Source organism: Grampus griseus (genome assembly GCF_964374135.1).
Source record: "Grampus griseus genome assembly, chromosome: 8".
Taxonomy (NCBI): domain Eukaryota; kingdom Metazoa; phylum Chordata; class Mammalia; order Artiodactyla; family Delphinidae; genus Grampus; species Grampus griseus.
Genome location: NC_139002.1, coordinates 38,103,181 through 38,121,209, shown reverse-complemented (window position 1 = coordinate 38,121,209; position 18,029 = coordinate 38,103,181). Strand labels below are relative to the sequence as shown.

At 36.6% G+C, this 18,029-nt stretch overlaps 1 protein-coding gene across 1 annotated transcript in view; it reads right to left on the bottom strand.

Annotated features, from left to right (window-relative positions):
* Positions 1-3,319: 3,319 nt before the first annotated feature.
* Positions 3,320-18,029, bottom strand: part of MTMR2 (myotubularin related protein 2) — a 108,344-nt gene continuing 93,634 nt past the window's right edge. Inside the window, exons 11-15 of the mRNA XM_082659928.1 lie at positions 16,107-16,313; positions 11,515-11,607; positions 7,752-7,865; positions 5,446-5,622; positions 3,320-4,722 (exon numbers count right to left, since the gene is read on the bottom strand). Coding sequence (XP_082516054.1) covers positions 4,561-4,722; positions 5,446-5,622; positions 7,752-7,865; positions 11,515-11,607; positions 16,107-16,313 — 753 coding nt within the window. The 3' untranslated portion in view covers positions 3,320-4,560. The remainder of the gene's footprint in view (positions 4,723-5,445; positions 5,623-7,751; positions 7,866-11,514; positions 11,608-16,106; positions 16,314-18,029) is intronic.

Here is an 18,029-nt window from a genome sequence, read left to right as displayed (position 1 = left end):
TGTACAGTTGAACCTTGTAGATGTACAGTTGAACACTTGAACAAAAGCATTTCTGCATTCAGATTCAACCAAACTCAGAGTTCACTGAAAAAAAATCTAAGTGGACCTGCACAGTTCTAACTTGTGTTAAGTGTCAACTGTATAAGGGTTCCCTTTTCACCACATCCTCACCAGCACCCATTATGTCACTTCTTGGTGACAGCCATTCTAACAGGTATGAGGTGTCTTATTATGGTTTTTATTTGCATTTCCCTGAAGATTAGGCATGTTGAGCATTTTTTCATGTACCTGTTTGCCATTCTGATATCCTCTTTGGAAAAATGTCCATTTAGTTATGCCCATTTTTTAGCTGGATTGGGTTTTCTTGTTGTTATTAAGTTGTATGTATTGTTTACATATATTTTGGACATTAAGCCCTTATTTAATATATGGTGTGCAAAAATTTTTCTCCCATTCAGTAGGTTATCCTTTCATTTTTTGTCTCTTACGCTGTGCAGAATTCTGAGTTTGATGTAGTCCCATTTGTTTTTTGCTTTTGTTTGTGCTTTTGGCGTTATGTCCAAAAAATCATTGCTAAGACCAATATTAAGGAGCTTCTCCCCTTCTAGAAGTTTTATGGTGTCAGGTCTTATGTTTAAGTCTTTGATCCATTTCAAGTTATTTTTTTTTAAATTATGATTTCTGTTAATATATTCAAAGCAGGACTTGATTACATTATCAAAAATTGCCCCCTCATCTCCTCATTTACTATCCAATTAGCCTGTTTTATTCACAGCACTTATCACTATTCAAGTTAATTTTTGTGAATGGTGTTAGCTAGGCATCCAATTTCATTGTTGTGCATGTGTTCTTCTCTGGTTTCCCAGCACCACTTTTTGAAGAGACTATCCTTTCCCCATTGGGTGTTCTTGGCTCCCTTGTCAAATATTAGGTGACGACTGGGATTTAATTCTGGGCTTTCTATTCTATTCCATTGGTCAATGTGTCTATTTTTGTGCCAGTACCATAATGTTTTTATTACCGTGGCTTTGTAATATAGTTTGAAACCTGAACGCATGATATCCACAGATTAGTTCTTTTTTCTCAGGATTATTTTGGCTGTTCGGGGCTTTTTTGTGGTTCCACAAAAATTTTTGGATTCTTTCTTCTGTGTCTGTAAAAGAATGCCTTTGGCACTTTGATGGGAACTGCACTGAATCTGTAGATAGCTTTGGGTAGTAAGGACATCTAGTAAAGTCCTCCATTGGGTTCTTCCAATCCATGAACATAGGATGTCTTTCCATTTGTGTCATCTTTGATTTCTTTCAGCAGCCTTGTAGTTTTCATTGTACAGATCTTTCACTTCCTTGGTTAAACTTTTCCTCAGTAGTATATTGTTTTTGTGCTATTTTGAGTGGGATAGTTTTATCAATATTTTGTTTTCAGATGCTTCATCATTAGTGCAAAGGAATGCAACTGACTTATGTATGACGATTTTGTATCCTGGAACTTTACTGAAATTGTTGATTAGTCCCAACAGTGTTTTGGTTGACTCTGGGATTATCTATATATAAAACCAAATCATCACAAATAGAGACATTTTACTTCTTCCTTTCTGATTTGGATGCCTTTTTAAATTCTCTTGCCTAGTTGGTGTAGCTAGGAATTCCAATACTATAATGAATATGAGTGGTGAGAGTGGGCATCATTGTCTTGTTCCTGATCTTAGAGGAAAAACTTTCAACTGTTCTCCATTAACAGCTGTGGGTTTATGGTACACAGCCTTTGTTATATTGAGGTATATTCTTTTTTTACCCAATCTGTTAAAGGTTTTTATTATGAAAGGATGTTGTATTTTGTCAGATCCTTTTTCTGCATTTATTGAAATGATCATATAATTTTTCTTTCATTTTACTGAAGTGATGTATTATTACATTTATTGATTTGCATATGTTAAATCATCCTTGCATACAAGGGATCAATCCCACTTTGGTCATGGTATATAATCCTATTTGTGTGTCCTTGAATTTGGTTTGCTAATATTTGGTTGAGAGTTTTTGCGTCTATATTCAGCAGGGATATTGGTCTGTAGTTTTCTTGTATCCTCATTTGGTTCTGGTATCAATGTAATGCTGGCCTCGTAGATGACTTTGGAAGAGTTCCCTCCTCCTTAATACTTTGGAAGTGTTTGGAGGAAGATTGTGTTCATTCTTCTTTATATGTTTGGTAGAATTCACCACTGAAGCCATCTGGTACTGTAGGTTTCTGTGTTGGGATTTTTTTGATTACTGTTTCAGTTCCTTTACTCATTACTGGTCTGTCATGGAGATCTCTCCTCAGAAATCTGGGGTGTCGCTGAAAAGCAATGGGACCCTCCAACTGCAGCCCACAAGCTGAGTAGACTTATACTTACCCTTTGCACTTTCCACCTCCTCTGCTGGAGAGGTTGCTGCTGCCGCCACAGCCAGTGTCACCACATCTCCCTTGGCTCCCTAGCCTCCTTTGAGGTTTCATTCACCCAATTTCAGATACAGAGATGAATCTCTCTCAGGTGTCCTGGTATGCTGTGCAGAGGCACTTGTGTCCAGTTATGGATGTCTGATTCGTTAGAAGTCGAAGGGAGAGAAAAGGAAGCACTGGTGCCACCGTGATGCTGATGTCTTCACTAAAGGATCATCTTAAAGGCACTCCACTTTGGAGACTCCTGCAAAAGGTAAAAGGAAACCCCTGGAAAGTTTTAAAAGGAGAAGTGATAGATTTGCACTTAGATTGCTCTGAATGGAATTTAGATTCTGAATGGAATTAGATTGCTTTGAATGGAATTTCAAGTGAATATGAGGGTATTAAGACTAGAAGTTTTAAATTCTTGAACCTCTTCAGTCATCTACATTCTTTTATGTGGCATCAGACCAAGATGATAAAGGCTTAAGGGAGGGAAATGGTACAATGCACAGAGAGAATGGATTTATAAAATATTTGGAATAGAAAATTTAGCTTTAATACTGACAGACTGGTCACTTAAATACTGTTATAAATTTTCTTATAACAAATTTCAATGATAAAATCATTTTGGTACCGATTTTGCTAATACTGGATGTACTAATAACGGAAATTATACTTACTCATTGCAAAACCAAGAGCAGGGCAAAAGGTTCAGACTAGTGAGTTAACAAGTGAAAAAACACTGATTTTGAGTATTTGATTTATCTGATCAAACTGAACATTTCCTTTAGAGCAGCTGCTATGAAACACCCCTTTCCTCAAAAAATTCCAAATAACATTTCTGCAAAAGAAACTTAAGGCAAACAACTTAGAACAAGGACAAAGTTTAAAAGTCAGTTGAATTTTTCTTTTAATTAAAGACCCAAGGGACAAGAAGCTCCTTTGTGTTACAGTACATAACATATGGCTCTTATACAGAGTAAAATAGACACCAGGGAGTCAAGTGTTTATACCAGCGCTGAATTCTTACTGTAGCAGCCAAAAAGTGAAGCAGGATTTCCTTTACTGGCATTGAGACTGTAATACATTTTTACATGCAATAAATTCTTTGGTAGACTTAATCATTCAGTGGAATTATAGAATTTGCAAAGGAAAGTAATAGTCAAATATTTCATGTAAAATTTGAGCACAGTACTTCTCACCATATGCTATTTATACAGACTTCAGAAAAAATGTCAATCCTACTAAACTTTTACATACTGCCTCAAAATTTGCCAGTTAACTTCTCTGTGTTCAAAAAACAAATGTAACTATAATAAAGTAGGGCAGATAATGAGTTTTTTAAATATGTTTCATGATGTTTCTAGTAATTGTGCAAATGGAAACTAATCTGAAGGATGTGGAATTCTTTGAAATCCTGGATGGCTACCACTTTCTCCTCTCCATCCTCCTCCCAAGCACATCTGTAAGGCATCATTTTGGAACAGCTATCTAATACATCTTAAATTAAGTACATAAATAATGACAGCAATAATTTTCAACTATTACTACACCATAATATCCTCAAGACTTTGCCTTATTATATGAAGAACACGAGTTTTGAATGGTGAAAGTAAATCACTTACTACAAAAAGGAAAAACCCATGATGGGCAAAGGAGCATCAAATGATCTTGACTATGACACTGAAGCCCAGTATGTATAATGCCATGAAATGTCAGTATTGGTTTGGTTTGAAAACTGATGCTCCTCCTTCTGTGCAATGAGTGCTCTTCCATCAAGAAGTATATTTCTGAAGTAGTTTGTGTTTTGATTTTACCACACACCAAAATTTCTGAGACAGCATTTTCCTTTTAAAATCAGAAACTTGTTCCCACTGTGGATCCAGGACTGAAGCATTTTAATGTTCTTTGGGTGACTTATAAGATTAGTGTCATAATCATGTACTTACATGTGGGGTTATTTCACTTAAACCACCTGCACTGCTACAGTTCTAAACTCATCCTAGAGAGATTTAAAATAAATAAAGTGACTTAAGTTCTCTCACAGATGGGTTCTATATTCAGAAACTTTCTCCTCATGAAGCTGCCACTGTAATCAGAGTTCATGGCGATGACCAATGGCCCCATCCAGTAGCCCTCTCACACAACAGTCTGTACAGGAGTGACACACTGTGCAGGAGAACCGGCTCTCTCCGAGGATGAGGTTGATCGGTTGGAAATTTCTCTCTGTAGTTCCTCTACTTTCTTCTGAAGCTCTGCTCGTTTAGCAAGAAGTTCTTTATATCTGTTGTGAATGGGCTCCTACAAGAGCAGCACACCCTAAAATTATTTAACTAGGCAATCCTAAACAAACCCAAAGTCAAGTCATTCCAGTATAGAGCGCCTTCCCTCAATGCTGCAATGTGTGTTTTCAGCTATGGGAACCACACCCACCTTTCCAGAACATCAGTGAAAACTAACTTCAGGGACTCCTCTGACACCACTGCTCTTTTCACTGGCTTCCCTAGTGCCCCCCAAGTGTTTCCACAGAATACCCTGAAACTGGTACTTAGCCAAATACAACAAATAATTAAGTAACAATGTAATCTAAAAGCCAATACTCAAAGATTTCCTGTCATTTAGTTGCAGACTTTTTAGTCTTTTAAACAGTTCTAAGCAGTAAATATTCCATAACATTTTTTAAAAATCAACCAGAATTTTGTTAGGCTTTTAACTTTCCTAAAGCTATTTTCTCCAGCCTATTAAAACAAGACTTCTAGTCCAGCGCCCTCATTTTATAGAAGAGGGGAAAAAAGACAAAACATAAGTGACTTGTCCAAGGCCAAACAAGCGAGTCATGATACGAACCAAGTGTACTGATTATCCCTATGTAGTGCTTTTTCTACTATGCAATTAAAACTGTTAACAGGAAAAAGTGAAAGCTTTAAATATGCACAGATAATTTTTCTAGCTGCTTTAAAGGGGACGAATGTAATTCATACAACTGCATGGATAAAAACTCTCATTGTATATTGCAGGGCATACCTGTGGCTTCATCCGTGGATTCCACCTTACGTAGTATCCCACCCAGAGCTCTAGGTGGCGCATGCTGGCTACTGGATAAAGGACATGATTGGAATAGCTCCCATAGAGAGGATTAGTGAAGTCCTCCAGCTGACTATTTATGTAAGACCACAATGACACAGTCCTTTTGGGAAGATTCTATAAGAAGGAAAAAGATTCTCCATTACATAAGCTAATTATACTTTAGATGGAATTTGTAAAGAGGTATATTGTGTTCATTTAAATTGTTTCAGAGGGGGAGAGAACTCAAGACACTGTGGTGACAGCCCCACTTAGATTAAAATTAGAGGGTATTGGAAAACTGTGCAGTTCTGCAAAAAGTTAAACAGAGTTACCATACCAGCAATTCCACTCTTAGGTATATACCCAAGAGAAGTGAAAACACATGCACACACAACCCAGTACACAGATGTTCAAAGTAGCATCAGTCATAGTAGCCAAAAAGTAGAAACAACCCAAAAGACCATCAACTGATAAATGGATAAAATGCAGTATATCAATACAATGGATGATTCAGTCATAAAAAGGAATGAAGTACTGATACACGCTACAAATTGAACCTTGAAAACATTATGCTAAGTGAAAGAAGCCAAACACAAAGGCCACACCCTGACTGATTTCATTTATATGAAATGTCCAGAGGAGGCAAATTAAGAGACAGATTAGTGTTTGCCAGGGTCTGAGAGGAGAGAAGAATGGGAAGCAACTACTAATAGGTATGGGGTTTCTTTTCAGTGTTCTGAAATTAATGGTGGTGATGCCTATACAACTCTAGAGATGCTAAAACCCACGAAATTATACACTTTAAAAGAGTGTATTTTATGGAATGCAAATTATAACTCAGTTTTAAAAACATTTCTTTTTTTAAAGATATAGTGAATCCTATCTGAGGCTCTCAAAAAATGAAAGTATCTTTGGAAGTTATCTATTAATTACCTAACATGCAAGAAATTCTTTTTTTGTACCAATAATTGTTTCTTTTATTGCTGAGTAGTACTACATCATATAGAAATACCACAGGTGAAGGGCATTTAGGTTGTTTTCAGTTTTCAGCCACTGTAGGTAAAGCTGGTATGAACATTTGTGGGAAGAAAATCAGAATTTTGTGGGAACAAAAGTTTCTATTTCTCTAGGATAAATACCCAGTAGTGTGATTACCAGGTCATATGGTAAGTAAATGCATAGCTTTATATACAAATGTCAACTGTTTATGAGACATTCAATAAATTCTTGACTGCCTACTATGCACGGAAATATTTACTGCATGCTACATACTGAAGATGTAATGGTGAATTAAAAAATTTAATACCGGTCGTCAAGGAATTTCTAGTCTAGGAAGCACTTACTACATGGCAGTTATTATAGTGTTTTGTATGGCTTATTTTATGTAATCCTCACAACAGTAAGCAGTATTAAGTACTTTAGTAAATAAGTACTATTATCCCTACTTTACAGAAGCCTAAATTAACTTGCCCAACTTCACACAGTAAGTCAAAGATCCAAGATTTGAACCCAGGCAGCCTGGCTCCAGAGCAAGCATTCTTTGCTACTAGGCTTTATAGAAAAACATGAAGAAACTATTTTATAGCCACATTTTTTAGAATGAAAACTGAAGCAGAGGGAGACACTAATCAAGATAATTTAGAATTTCATACATAGGATAGATGTGTTTTGAGGAAGACAACCTGAAATGTAATGCATACAAGGTTTCTTCTAAATAATATCAACCACTTAAAAGTGGTAACTCTGGGCTAGTGGGGTAACAAATTTTAACTTTCTGCTTAATATCTTTTCAGTGTTCGAATGTTTTATGGTATTATTTTACAATTTAAAAAAAACTTTTAAAATGGCTCATACATATGCAGCATATATTTGGGGAAGTGAGCTGTCCATTCATTCAAATACATTTTTTTTGCTAATTATATTTTTCTGCACCTGTTTTGATGGATTTCCATCCTGCAGGGAGTGACAGGTACATGGGCACTCCTAAGACTACACATACTTCAGTTCTCTTTAGGAGACACTGCTTCCTACCCATAAACTCAATTGACAGCTGGCTAGCATATTCAGCCTTGTGACAGAGGTGCTTTAAAATAGATCAGGTTCAGATGTATGGAAAGAAGCATATTACAGCATATAAAATAAAATATAGCTAAAGGAATCATCCAAAAGAACAAATGTTCAGTTGAAATCCATCAGAGGATGCACTCTAGTAGAGAAAGCACATATTAGGGATACAGGGGGGAGGGTCAGGGCTCATGTTTTACCTCTTTTCCTCTCTGCTGTTCACTGTTACAGAGGAATGTTCCAAACAAACAGCTATATAGGTGGTCCAAAATGGTAATGAGAAAATATTCATTGAATTCAAATGCTGTAGGAAACTGCAAAATCAAACACCACAAACACACAAAATTATTAAGACATTTTCTCAAGCATATTCATCCCTGTATACTGGCAGATCCTTTGTAATACTTCTTAAAATTAGGCTGAACAATATTCAAGACTATATATTTCTAAGCCATTATGGCATTATCTGCTTGGTCTTCTGTTCAAAATTATTTTCTGAGATAATTTTTCCTAATATCTCCTTTTCTTGTACAGTAAGAGTTTGAATGGTCTGATCTTGATGTTTCTGCATCCGTTTATATCAATTAACCCTCAACTTGAGCCTAATAAATTCTGACTTGTCTTTCTCTGCCAAAAATGACCATAAGCAACATAGTAAGATGTTTCTTTAAATTTTCAACATAGTTTTGTTTCTAGGAATTACACAAAAAAATATCGACGTCTCCAGAAAATGTCAGCAATGCACAAAAATAAATTCCAAGGCAGACATGCAGATCATTTAAAAGCCAACCTACTTATCTTTTCAAGGAACATGCACTCAAACCAGGATATCTTGTAATCCAGTACTCTGGCAGCCTCTTTCTAAAAAAAGAAAATTCACTGTCTCTTTAACCTAGGACAAGTGCTTGACTGGATGTCTTGCTATTACACAAACAACACAATTTTGGGGGAATGTATCAAGGACCAATTACAGATCCCAGGAAGGAGGGTAAGGGATTTAGTATAATCCATCCTATCCATCTAATGTTTCAAGAATTATCTGAAAGCTTCTATGTAGCACTGTACCATTTACAGGACTGTGAAAAGGAATTCCATGAATATTTGGATTGTGGATTTGGGAAATAAATATTGGTGCCAAATTTTTCTTAGAATGATCCCTACCCCATAGTGGAGGAAAACAGTATGAACTGCATGCAAAAGGGACAGGGATGAAAACAACTTTGCCTTGAAGTTTCCTAAATTTATAAGCACGGTAACGTGGCAAATTTATCTTCTCAAACAATTTATCTTCTTGAACAATTCTTGAATAATAATTTTTGTGGCTGTGAAGCAAATGAAGCAGGTAATAAAGCACATGCCAACATAAAGCCAATCAATTGTAAGAAACTTTGTCAAATCTCATTCATTCATTTACAGAACAAATCCCATCTCCTGTACTGTTGTTTTTTTTTTTTAATTTTTTACTTATTTTTGGCTGCATTGGGTCTTCGTTGCTGCGTGCGGGCTTTCTCTAGTTGCAGCGAGCTGGGGCTACTCTTCATTGCAGTGCATGGGCTTCTCATTGCAGTGGCTTCTCTTATCGCGGAGCATGGGCGCACAGGCTTCAGTAGTGGCACGCGGGCTCAGCAGTTGTAGCTCACAGGCTCAGTAGTTGTGGCACACAGGCTTAGCCCATGGCATGTGGCATCTTCCCGGACCAAGGATTGAACCCGTGTCCCCTGCACTGGCAGGCGGACTCAACCACTGCACCACCAGGGAAGTCGCCCCATCTCCTGTACTGATACACACTCTTAACAGCCTTATTTATTAGTCAACCATGAATGCACCCTGACTCATTACATAGCAAGCCAAAGGAGCTAAGCCTATGATTAGTCTTTCATCTTTGTGGCAAAACTATTATCTCAGTTATGAGAAGATGGCTTAATCAGTGAGCATTTCCTGACAACAAAACTAAAATAGCATTATTTTAGAGCATTATTTAAATAGAGTAGTAACTGCTGCTCTTGTTTTTAAAATTCTGAGCAGAGGAGGAATATTTTGTCTCCTTACATGTTTAAACTCTAAAGGGCCCTTTATCAACTGCTTCCTGATCCCAGGACTGAGAGGATGAGGATGAGGGCAGAAGGAGCTGTAGAATCTGGCTAATTACATTATTGGTCCCATTTTAACAAATTTGCTATTTAAATCTCTGCACATTCAATTAGTCATAAAACTGACGATTGCCAATAAACATTATTACTATCTAACACATTCAATGCTCAGGAAGAAAATATCATACAGAAAAATATAAGCAGACATTTACAATAAAGACTCACAACTATAGTGGTATTTTAAGTTCTATCAACGAAACAAGATTAAACTGGTATTACATTATTTATTAACTTAGGCTCAAAATTAGTTAAATTGCTTTTAGATATACAGCATATAAAAAGTTAACACAACTACTAAGAAAGAAATGCATTTGTCATGTACTCTTCTATGTGAACAATTGGTAAATGGGACTGATTTTGTTTTTCTAACAAATATACCAGAACTAATAGTTCACACACATTGCTCCCTTCAAGGTATGTTCCCCAGAAAGCAGTACACTTAACCATCAATGATGACTTCTGTAGTCCTTTGATATGGCATATTTGATTTTTACCAACACTGTCAAATATTACTTAAAGATTGATAATGGTCAAAAGTAGGTCCTATTGTTTATGGTCAAACACCCCCCCCCAAAAAAAAGGATTGATAAGGATTTGTAATAGCTAATATATCAAAAACTATCTCAAAGGCAGTTCCAAAGGAAAAATTCAAACCTACTCCAAGAAGCAGTAAACATTATTAAACTAATAAGCATGTTGTGTCTCCCTTCCCCCTAGTATGCCAAGGGCCTAATTTGTAGAACAAAACTGAATTGTATACACATTTGCATCATGTGTTAAAATACCAGCCTTAACAAACGGTAGTCATATCTATTACGACACTTCATTTAAGCCAGCAGGTTTCAAAACAATCCACCCAAACTGAAATGCTTATGGGAGAAAAATAAACTATTCGATATGTAATTAATGTATTTCACTTGAGGATCACCATTTTTCTCTTAATGAAATAAAGAGTATTTTATTGAAACCAGAACACAATCCTAAAGCCAAGCAGAGCCAGCAACTGCTTTATGTTCCTGTGGCAGTCTAATGAAAAACTAACCAGGCTCCCAGTTGTTTGAGGTCTAATAAAACTCTTGGATAAATAATTAACTGAAAAAAAATAATTAACTGATACACCAATGAACTGTATCTAACTTTTGGGTTCTGAGATTATTTTTCCTGAGTTAAACATTTTTAAGACACCAATTCCTTGCCTCATTAGTGAAGTGATCCCATAATAAATCAGGTGTTTTTCAATCTCCTCTGGTATCTTTCCAAAAGACTAAATCTATTTACAGTAATATTTCAAACCATTTGCTAGAATGTTGATTAAGTCTAAAAGAACATAATCTCTCTTTCCATACCTAAAAACAAAAAGAACTGAATCTATTACATACATACCTTGCCATAATTCCCATCTAAATACATTTTTCCATCGAAAGTGCTTAAAACATGATTTCATTTCGCTTGCGTTACCTAGCCTATTTCATTTCTTTACCTCCTTTAGCAATGTACAGATGAGTTTCTGGGTGAATATAAAGCCATTATTTAACACTAATTGTCCAAAACAAAAGAGGAAACCTCTCAGGGGTTATTATCAATGCCATGCATTGAAATGCTAATGGAATCAAATTGTCAAGTGTTTAATACTACCTCCAAATAATATCGTTTAACTTAATTCATAATGTAATAATAGGTAATAGTTCTAGTACCTAGAAAACTTACAAGAATTTCCATTTTACATGAAATGTAAGATAATCAGTGATCAAATCCAACCCTGACTGGACAGCTTAAAAGAGAGATGTAAGAATGGATATCCCAGATAAATTACCTGTCTTGTCATTTGCCAGACACAGTCAATAAACTGAAGAAAAACAGGTGATCTGTCTGCATCTGCATGGTTCTTATCTCCATGGCCAAGTCTCTGAAGCAAAGAATGAAATATTATATAAGCTTTGTGGGATTTTTCAGCTTTTACTGAAAGTAATTTTATTTTCCAAGAAAAGTAATATTTGCTCAATATTTTTAAAAATTCATAATATCTTTTTAAAAGAGCACTGCAAGGAAAACAGAAATTACCATAATCCCACCAAGCAGAAATCTCTATTAACATTTCAATGTGCAAACTTCCAGGTTATTTCCTAACATGAGACACTTGTAACAGGAATTACAACTCAGTTTAATAAACAAAACTCAGATCCTAAAAGGCTGATAATGGGACACAGGAGCAGCCAGACCTCAGAGCCCAGATTTTTCTTCTGTAGATTTTGCCCTGAATATTAACAGTTCCTTGTACACTAGCTTCAGGAAGCACCCTTCTCCTTTAACACCTTGGCCAGTGCATGAAGGGGACCTGTTGCATCTGAGCTCCAGACTGTCTTTCAAAAAGAATCACATTAGCACAAATCTTTGAAAACTTTTAAAAACTGCTTGACATCTCCCCTCAAGCATGCACTCACCTACTTTCTCAATTTTTTTTTCTCCTCTGAAGACTTCTGCCCCCAGTGACTGAGATAAACCTCTACTCTGTACCCAAAAACAGTGATTCTAAAAGTATGGTCCACAGACTTCCGGCAGCAGGGCAGGTCTGTGAGTTCAAAACTATTTTTATAATATTACTAAGACACTTTTTGCCTTTTTCAATGTGTTGACATTTGCACTAATGGTGTTAAAGTGATGAAGAATAAAAACTTTTGGTACCTTAGTAGGAATCAAGAAGCAAGGCACTGAAATCAATCTATACTAGCAGTTATTATATTCTTCCTTGCCAAACACGTGCAGTAAAAGAAGGAAAAAAAAAAAGCCAATCTCTCTTAAGCCAGTTTCCTTGATGAAGCAGTAAAAGTTATTAACTTTATTAAATCTCCCCATCTGAGTACAAAATTTTTAAGTATCCTATTAACAAAATGGGAAATACACATAATATGCTTCTGCTGCAGACTTAAGTAGGATGGTAGGAAACACGGCTTTTTCATGGAACATCATTTTGACTTGAAAGAACAATATATGAACTATGATTATTAAGACCTGAATATCTTGCAGACATTTTTTTGAAAATGTACAAAAGTGAATGCGTCACTTCAAGGAAAACAATGGACAGTATTTGTTACCAATGATACAATTCAAGTTTCTGAGTGAAAATTAGACTTGGGGGAAATTTTTATCTGCTACAATGAGTTTGATAATACTTTTCTGATAAAATCAGTAGCGGTATTAACAAATGTGACTATATTATATAATGAAATGCATTAATATTGGAAGGGCTGTGTAAATCAGTAAGCCAGTATTTTCCAAATTACCAACACTTGATGTTACAAAATCATGCATGGGTAAGAGATCTATTTATTCAAAGTGCAAGACAGACCAAAGGAATTTAATAGAACAAACAACGAAAAATTCATTGAGTTAGTTTTGGATTCCACATTACAATTAACTGCTAAGAAACTACCATTTGTCGAGTTTTGGCACAGTATCAAAGAAAAATATCCACAATTCCCTGAAAAAAATTAAAATATTCTCTATTTTTCAACCTACATATCTGTGTGTGGTCAGATTTTCCTCATTTCTTTAACCAACAGAACATATTGCAACAGACTGAATGCAGAAGGAGACATGAAATTTAGCTATCTTCTATTAAGCCAGACATTAAAGAAATTTGCAAAAGATGTAGAATAATGCCACTCTTCTCATTAAACTTCTTTATTTGTTTTGGAAAATATAGTTATTTTTCTTTAAAATGTTATTTATGTTAATATATAATAGTACTATGGTTTGAATGTTTGTGTTCCCCCAAAATTCACATGTTGAAATCCTAATGCCCAGTGTGATGGTATTAGGAGCTAACTAGGTCATGAGGGTGGAATCCTCATGAATGGGATTAATGCTCTTATCAAAAGAGACCCCACACAAAAAAAAAAAGAGACCCCACAGAGGCCCCAGCCCTCTTCCACCATTCAAGAACACAGCGAAATGTTGGCAGTCTGCACCCCGGAAAAAGGCCTTCACCAGAAGGCCATGCTGGCACTCTGAACTTGGACTTCCAGCCATCAAAACTGTGAGAAATAAAGCTGCCCAAATGGACTAAGAAAACAGATTTATTTCTTTAAATAATATTTAAATTTTTAAAATTTAATTTCTAATATGGTAAATACTGATAGATATAAACAAAGTTCTTTCGGGTCATCAATAATTGTTAAAAAAGGAAAGAGGTCCAGAAATCAAAAAGTTTGAGAATCATTACCCTGTATTAACCATGTGAGCATACCCTCTTGATCAGATGTCCTTTAACTGTCAAATTCTGCTTTCAGATAACAACTAAGGGGGAAAAAATGGAGTAGGTAACCAGATTCAATAATTTAGGAATCCACTGCAACTTCAAACAGTCTGAAATATTTATGATTTTGGTTATATTTATATGAACATGTACGGCTTTGGCTGACTAAAACTTCATTCTTCTTCATTTCTTTTTTCTTTTTTTTTTTTTGCGGTACGCGGGCCTCCCACCGCTGTGGCCTCTCCCGTTGCGGTGCACAGGCTCCGGACGCGCAGGCTCAGCGGCCATGGCTCACGGGCCCAGCCGCTCTGCGGCACGTGGGATCCTCCCGGACCGGGGCACGAACCCGTGTCCCCTGCATCGGCAGGCGGACTCTCAACCACTGCGCCACCAGGGAAGCCCCATTTTTTTTTTTTTTAATGGTCTTTTCATGGTAAGTACGTTTTATAGAGAATTGAAAAACATGAGCTATTTGAATAGATACTCCAGATGACCAATTTTATTTAACAGTTCAAGTTCAAAAGAGCAGACTACCTTTAAATGTCCATTTCTTGCAAGTTTTTTCATAAACACTGCTGGTAGCTACTGGATACTAACGGTTAACATTAGAGACAGCATCTGAGCAAACATATTTCAGAAAGTCTTTCAGCTAATCTAGGAAAATGCTGCCAAAAATCACACTCTCAGGGGCTTCAAGGCCTCTGAACAATATTAACTCTCACCTCCAGATTTTCTAAACCTGCCCCTCCCTCGACTCTACTCCAGCCACTCAGTCCCACCCAGTGTGAGACACTCACACTCACCATTTGCTCTCACTGCTCCTCTTTCCTGGGAAAATATTCCTGCTCCGCACTCTCTAAATTCTATGATTACAACTAACACATACCACGGATGGGCATACATGAGAACCAAGGCCTACAAGGTAACTGTTCCCAAGTTTGCTGATTCCAAATTTAGAGTTTAGCAGAAACACAGCTAAAAACCACTTGAATGTTTATTTAATTAAAAGCTACATGAATCTAAAGTATGTTGTAACAAAAAGCAAATACAAAAGCACAGTATCCTTTAAAAGGGACATAATAACCCCATTCCTCTATTTTAGGAACTACTACAGTTTTGGGTACCACACTTGTAGAAAGCCATGAGCAAAGTCCAGAGGACAAAGGGGAGGGTGAGGGGATCAGGATGAGAAAAGACTGAAGAAAACGGACATTTTGCCAGAACTGAAGGTTATGACTGACACAGGAAGACAGCTACTTTCAAATATTTGCAGGGCTATCTTATTTGGATTAGTAGTCATATTTGTTCTTCTTATCTCCAAAGGGGAATGTAAGAAAATGAGAAGTAAATTTTAATTCATATGAAGAAAAAGTTTGTAGTAGGTAGACTTTCTTCAGTGAGACTGGACAGCCTCAGGAAGGGACTTGCTGCTTATTTCTGGAGGTGTTAATGAAGAAACCAAACAACCATTTCACGGGGACACCAGAGAAGACATTCCCTGGACTCTGAGGCCCTTCCAACTTTTAGACTTGATACGAATGATAACAACAAAATAAATTTTAAGTCATATAGAGGGCACAAAAATTTGTCATTTCCATAAAACTAACTGCAACACTTACCATACATATGGTCATTAAGGGTAACAGAAAAGCTATTTTATTCCCAACTCTAAATTAAATTATTTTTTCTCTGTTATTTCTTTTAGTCCCAGTCTAAATTGTTTTAGACCCTGATCCTGTGTGAGTAGTGTTACTTTGTAGGGCTACTTCAAATTAAGAATAATAGGCCAGTCTCACGTTTTTTTAAGTCTACAGGAAAAGCTAGAAGCGCCCTGTAGCTCCGTAACAGTCCATGCTGCTCTGAACTATCATTTGAAGGTGGAAGTCACAGAAGGGTATCTCCTATTCCCGATAGAGAGTATGGAAGAGACTGGGTCAGGAGCATGACAAACAGCTAACCCTGGCTCCAGACTGCAGAGCCACATCAGGATAACCCAGTGCTTCCAAAACAAGCTCAAAGTTCTCTTGGGAAGTTTACCCATTAGAACAAAGGATCAGATTTAGATGAATATCTAGTGAGTAAAGGCATGATTTTCACACGCCTTACATGACATGCATATGTGATACAATGAGTCACGGTTCTTTACTCACAAGCTGAAATCGATGTCCAAAGCTCAGCCACTCTTTTTCTACAAGGACTTCAAATCCTCGGATGCTTCGGTAGTATCCATCCAACATGAGCATGGCCAGGGAGGTCAGCTGAGCTGTGCGATCCCAGCCATCACTGCAGTGGACTACCACAGACGTCTTTCCTGACTCTACTTTGTCAGCAATCCTAAGAGCCCCTGCGAGAATAAGCTGCAAACAGATTTTTTAAATTAATTTTTTAAAAAATTAAATGCTTCCTTCTTCATAATTTACTAATAGAATTTTGTTTAGAGATGACTGTCTCAATACCATGTGGAGAAAAAAACATCAGTCCCTTCCCAAAAAGAATTTTTGTGAATGGTAGAAGATACACAAATTTTGCTTTTAAAACTAAAAAAAATCTCATAAATGCAGACTCCTATTAATCTGCACAATGAAATATCCAAACAAAAGGTGCCTTTGAGTTCTAAACAAATCAAAAATATGAGTAAGAGGAAAGAAGGATTAAGTTCTAAAGAGATCTATTTCTGAGAATCTTCAAATATTCCAACATCATCCATTTAAATAAAAATAATACACCAACTTTACTCTTACCTGTTGATACTTAACCAAATTAGAATATGAAAGCCATAAAGTTGGATATTTTAAAATATTCTACAGCTTCTATAACACTTATTCTACTGTTTTTATATACATCATATAGCATACAGCAAGCACAGTATAAAACTTCAGAGTAAGCTGCTTTTTTTTCTATCAGTATGAATGGAAAATTCTGATCAGACCAATATATTACCATGTCAATTTAACTGGTATCTAAAATAATTTCAGGGTTTTTTTTTAAATATGCAGAGACTCTGCAAAATAATTTACCTTTCCTGAAGCTGATCTTGAGTTAAAACTAGACAGAATTAGATGTAACCAAAAAAGAAACACAAAGTATGGTATCCTTTAAAATGAACAATATAGCCACATTTTTCTCTGCAATGGCCAAATCATACTTAAAGAACAGCATAATTACACAAACATAGATAAGAATGAAAGAAAAGATATACTAGGCTTAGAGAATCTCATGATGACCTCCTTTTGATTATAACTGTAGGCATATTCTGGAAGTGGGGTACTCTGAAGCAATCTCAATCTTAACTATGCATCAGAGTCATTTGTGAGCATTAAAAAAAACAAAAACAAACACCTGGTCCCCATTCTCCACTAATCCTAACTTACTATTTTAAATAACTTCTACCTAAAATTCAAATGTATATCCAAACTTACACATCACTGACCCAAAGGATTAAAACAGCTGGAGAGTTAAGACTGACAAGAAAGAGTTATCCAAAGTGGTCATCTTCATTGATTCATTGATTCATTCATTCATTCAAAAGATAAACATTTACGGAGTCCCCTACCATGTGGCAGGCACAGCTCCAGGTGTTGGAAATAGAGCAGCAAACAGAACAAAGTGCTGGCTTAACAAAGTTTACATTCTACTTAGGTGAGGCCAGCCAGGTGCAAATAAGGAAAGAAATACACAGTGTGTCAGAGGGCAGTAAGTGAAAAAGCACCATCTAGGTCTAGGGAGTGCTGGCAGAACTGCTATTTTATATGAAGTGGTTGGGAAAGGCATCTTTGAGAAAGTGATATTTGAGCAGAGACTTAAAGAAAGTAAGTGGGTAAGCCTTGCAGATGTGAGGACTGGGGGAGGAGAAAGTGGTCCAGACACAACTGTACCTCTTAAACTTCTAAGGAAACTTATTTCGGTTATAGCCAGATTTTTTTTTTTTTTTTTTTGGTATGCGGGCCTCTCACTGTGGTGGCCTCTCCCGTTGCAGAGCACAGGCTCCAGACGCGCAGGCTCAGCGGCCATGGCTCATGGGCCTAGCCACTCCGCGGCGTGTGCGATCTTCCCGGACCAGGGCACGAACCCGT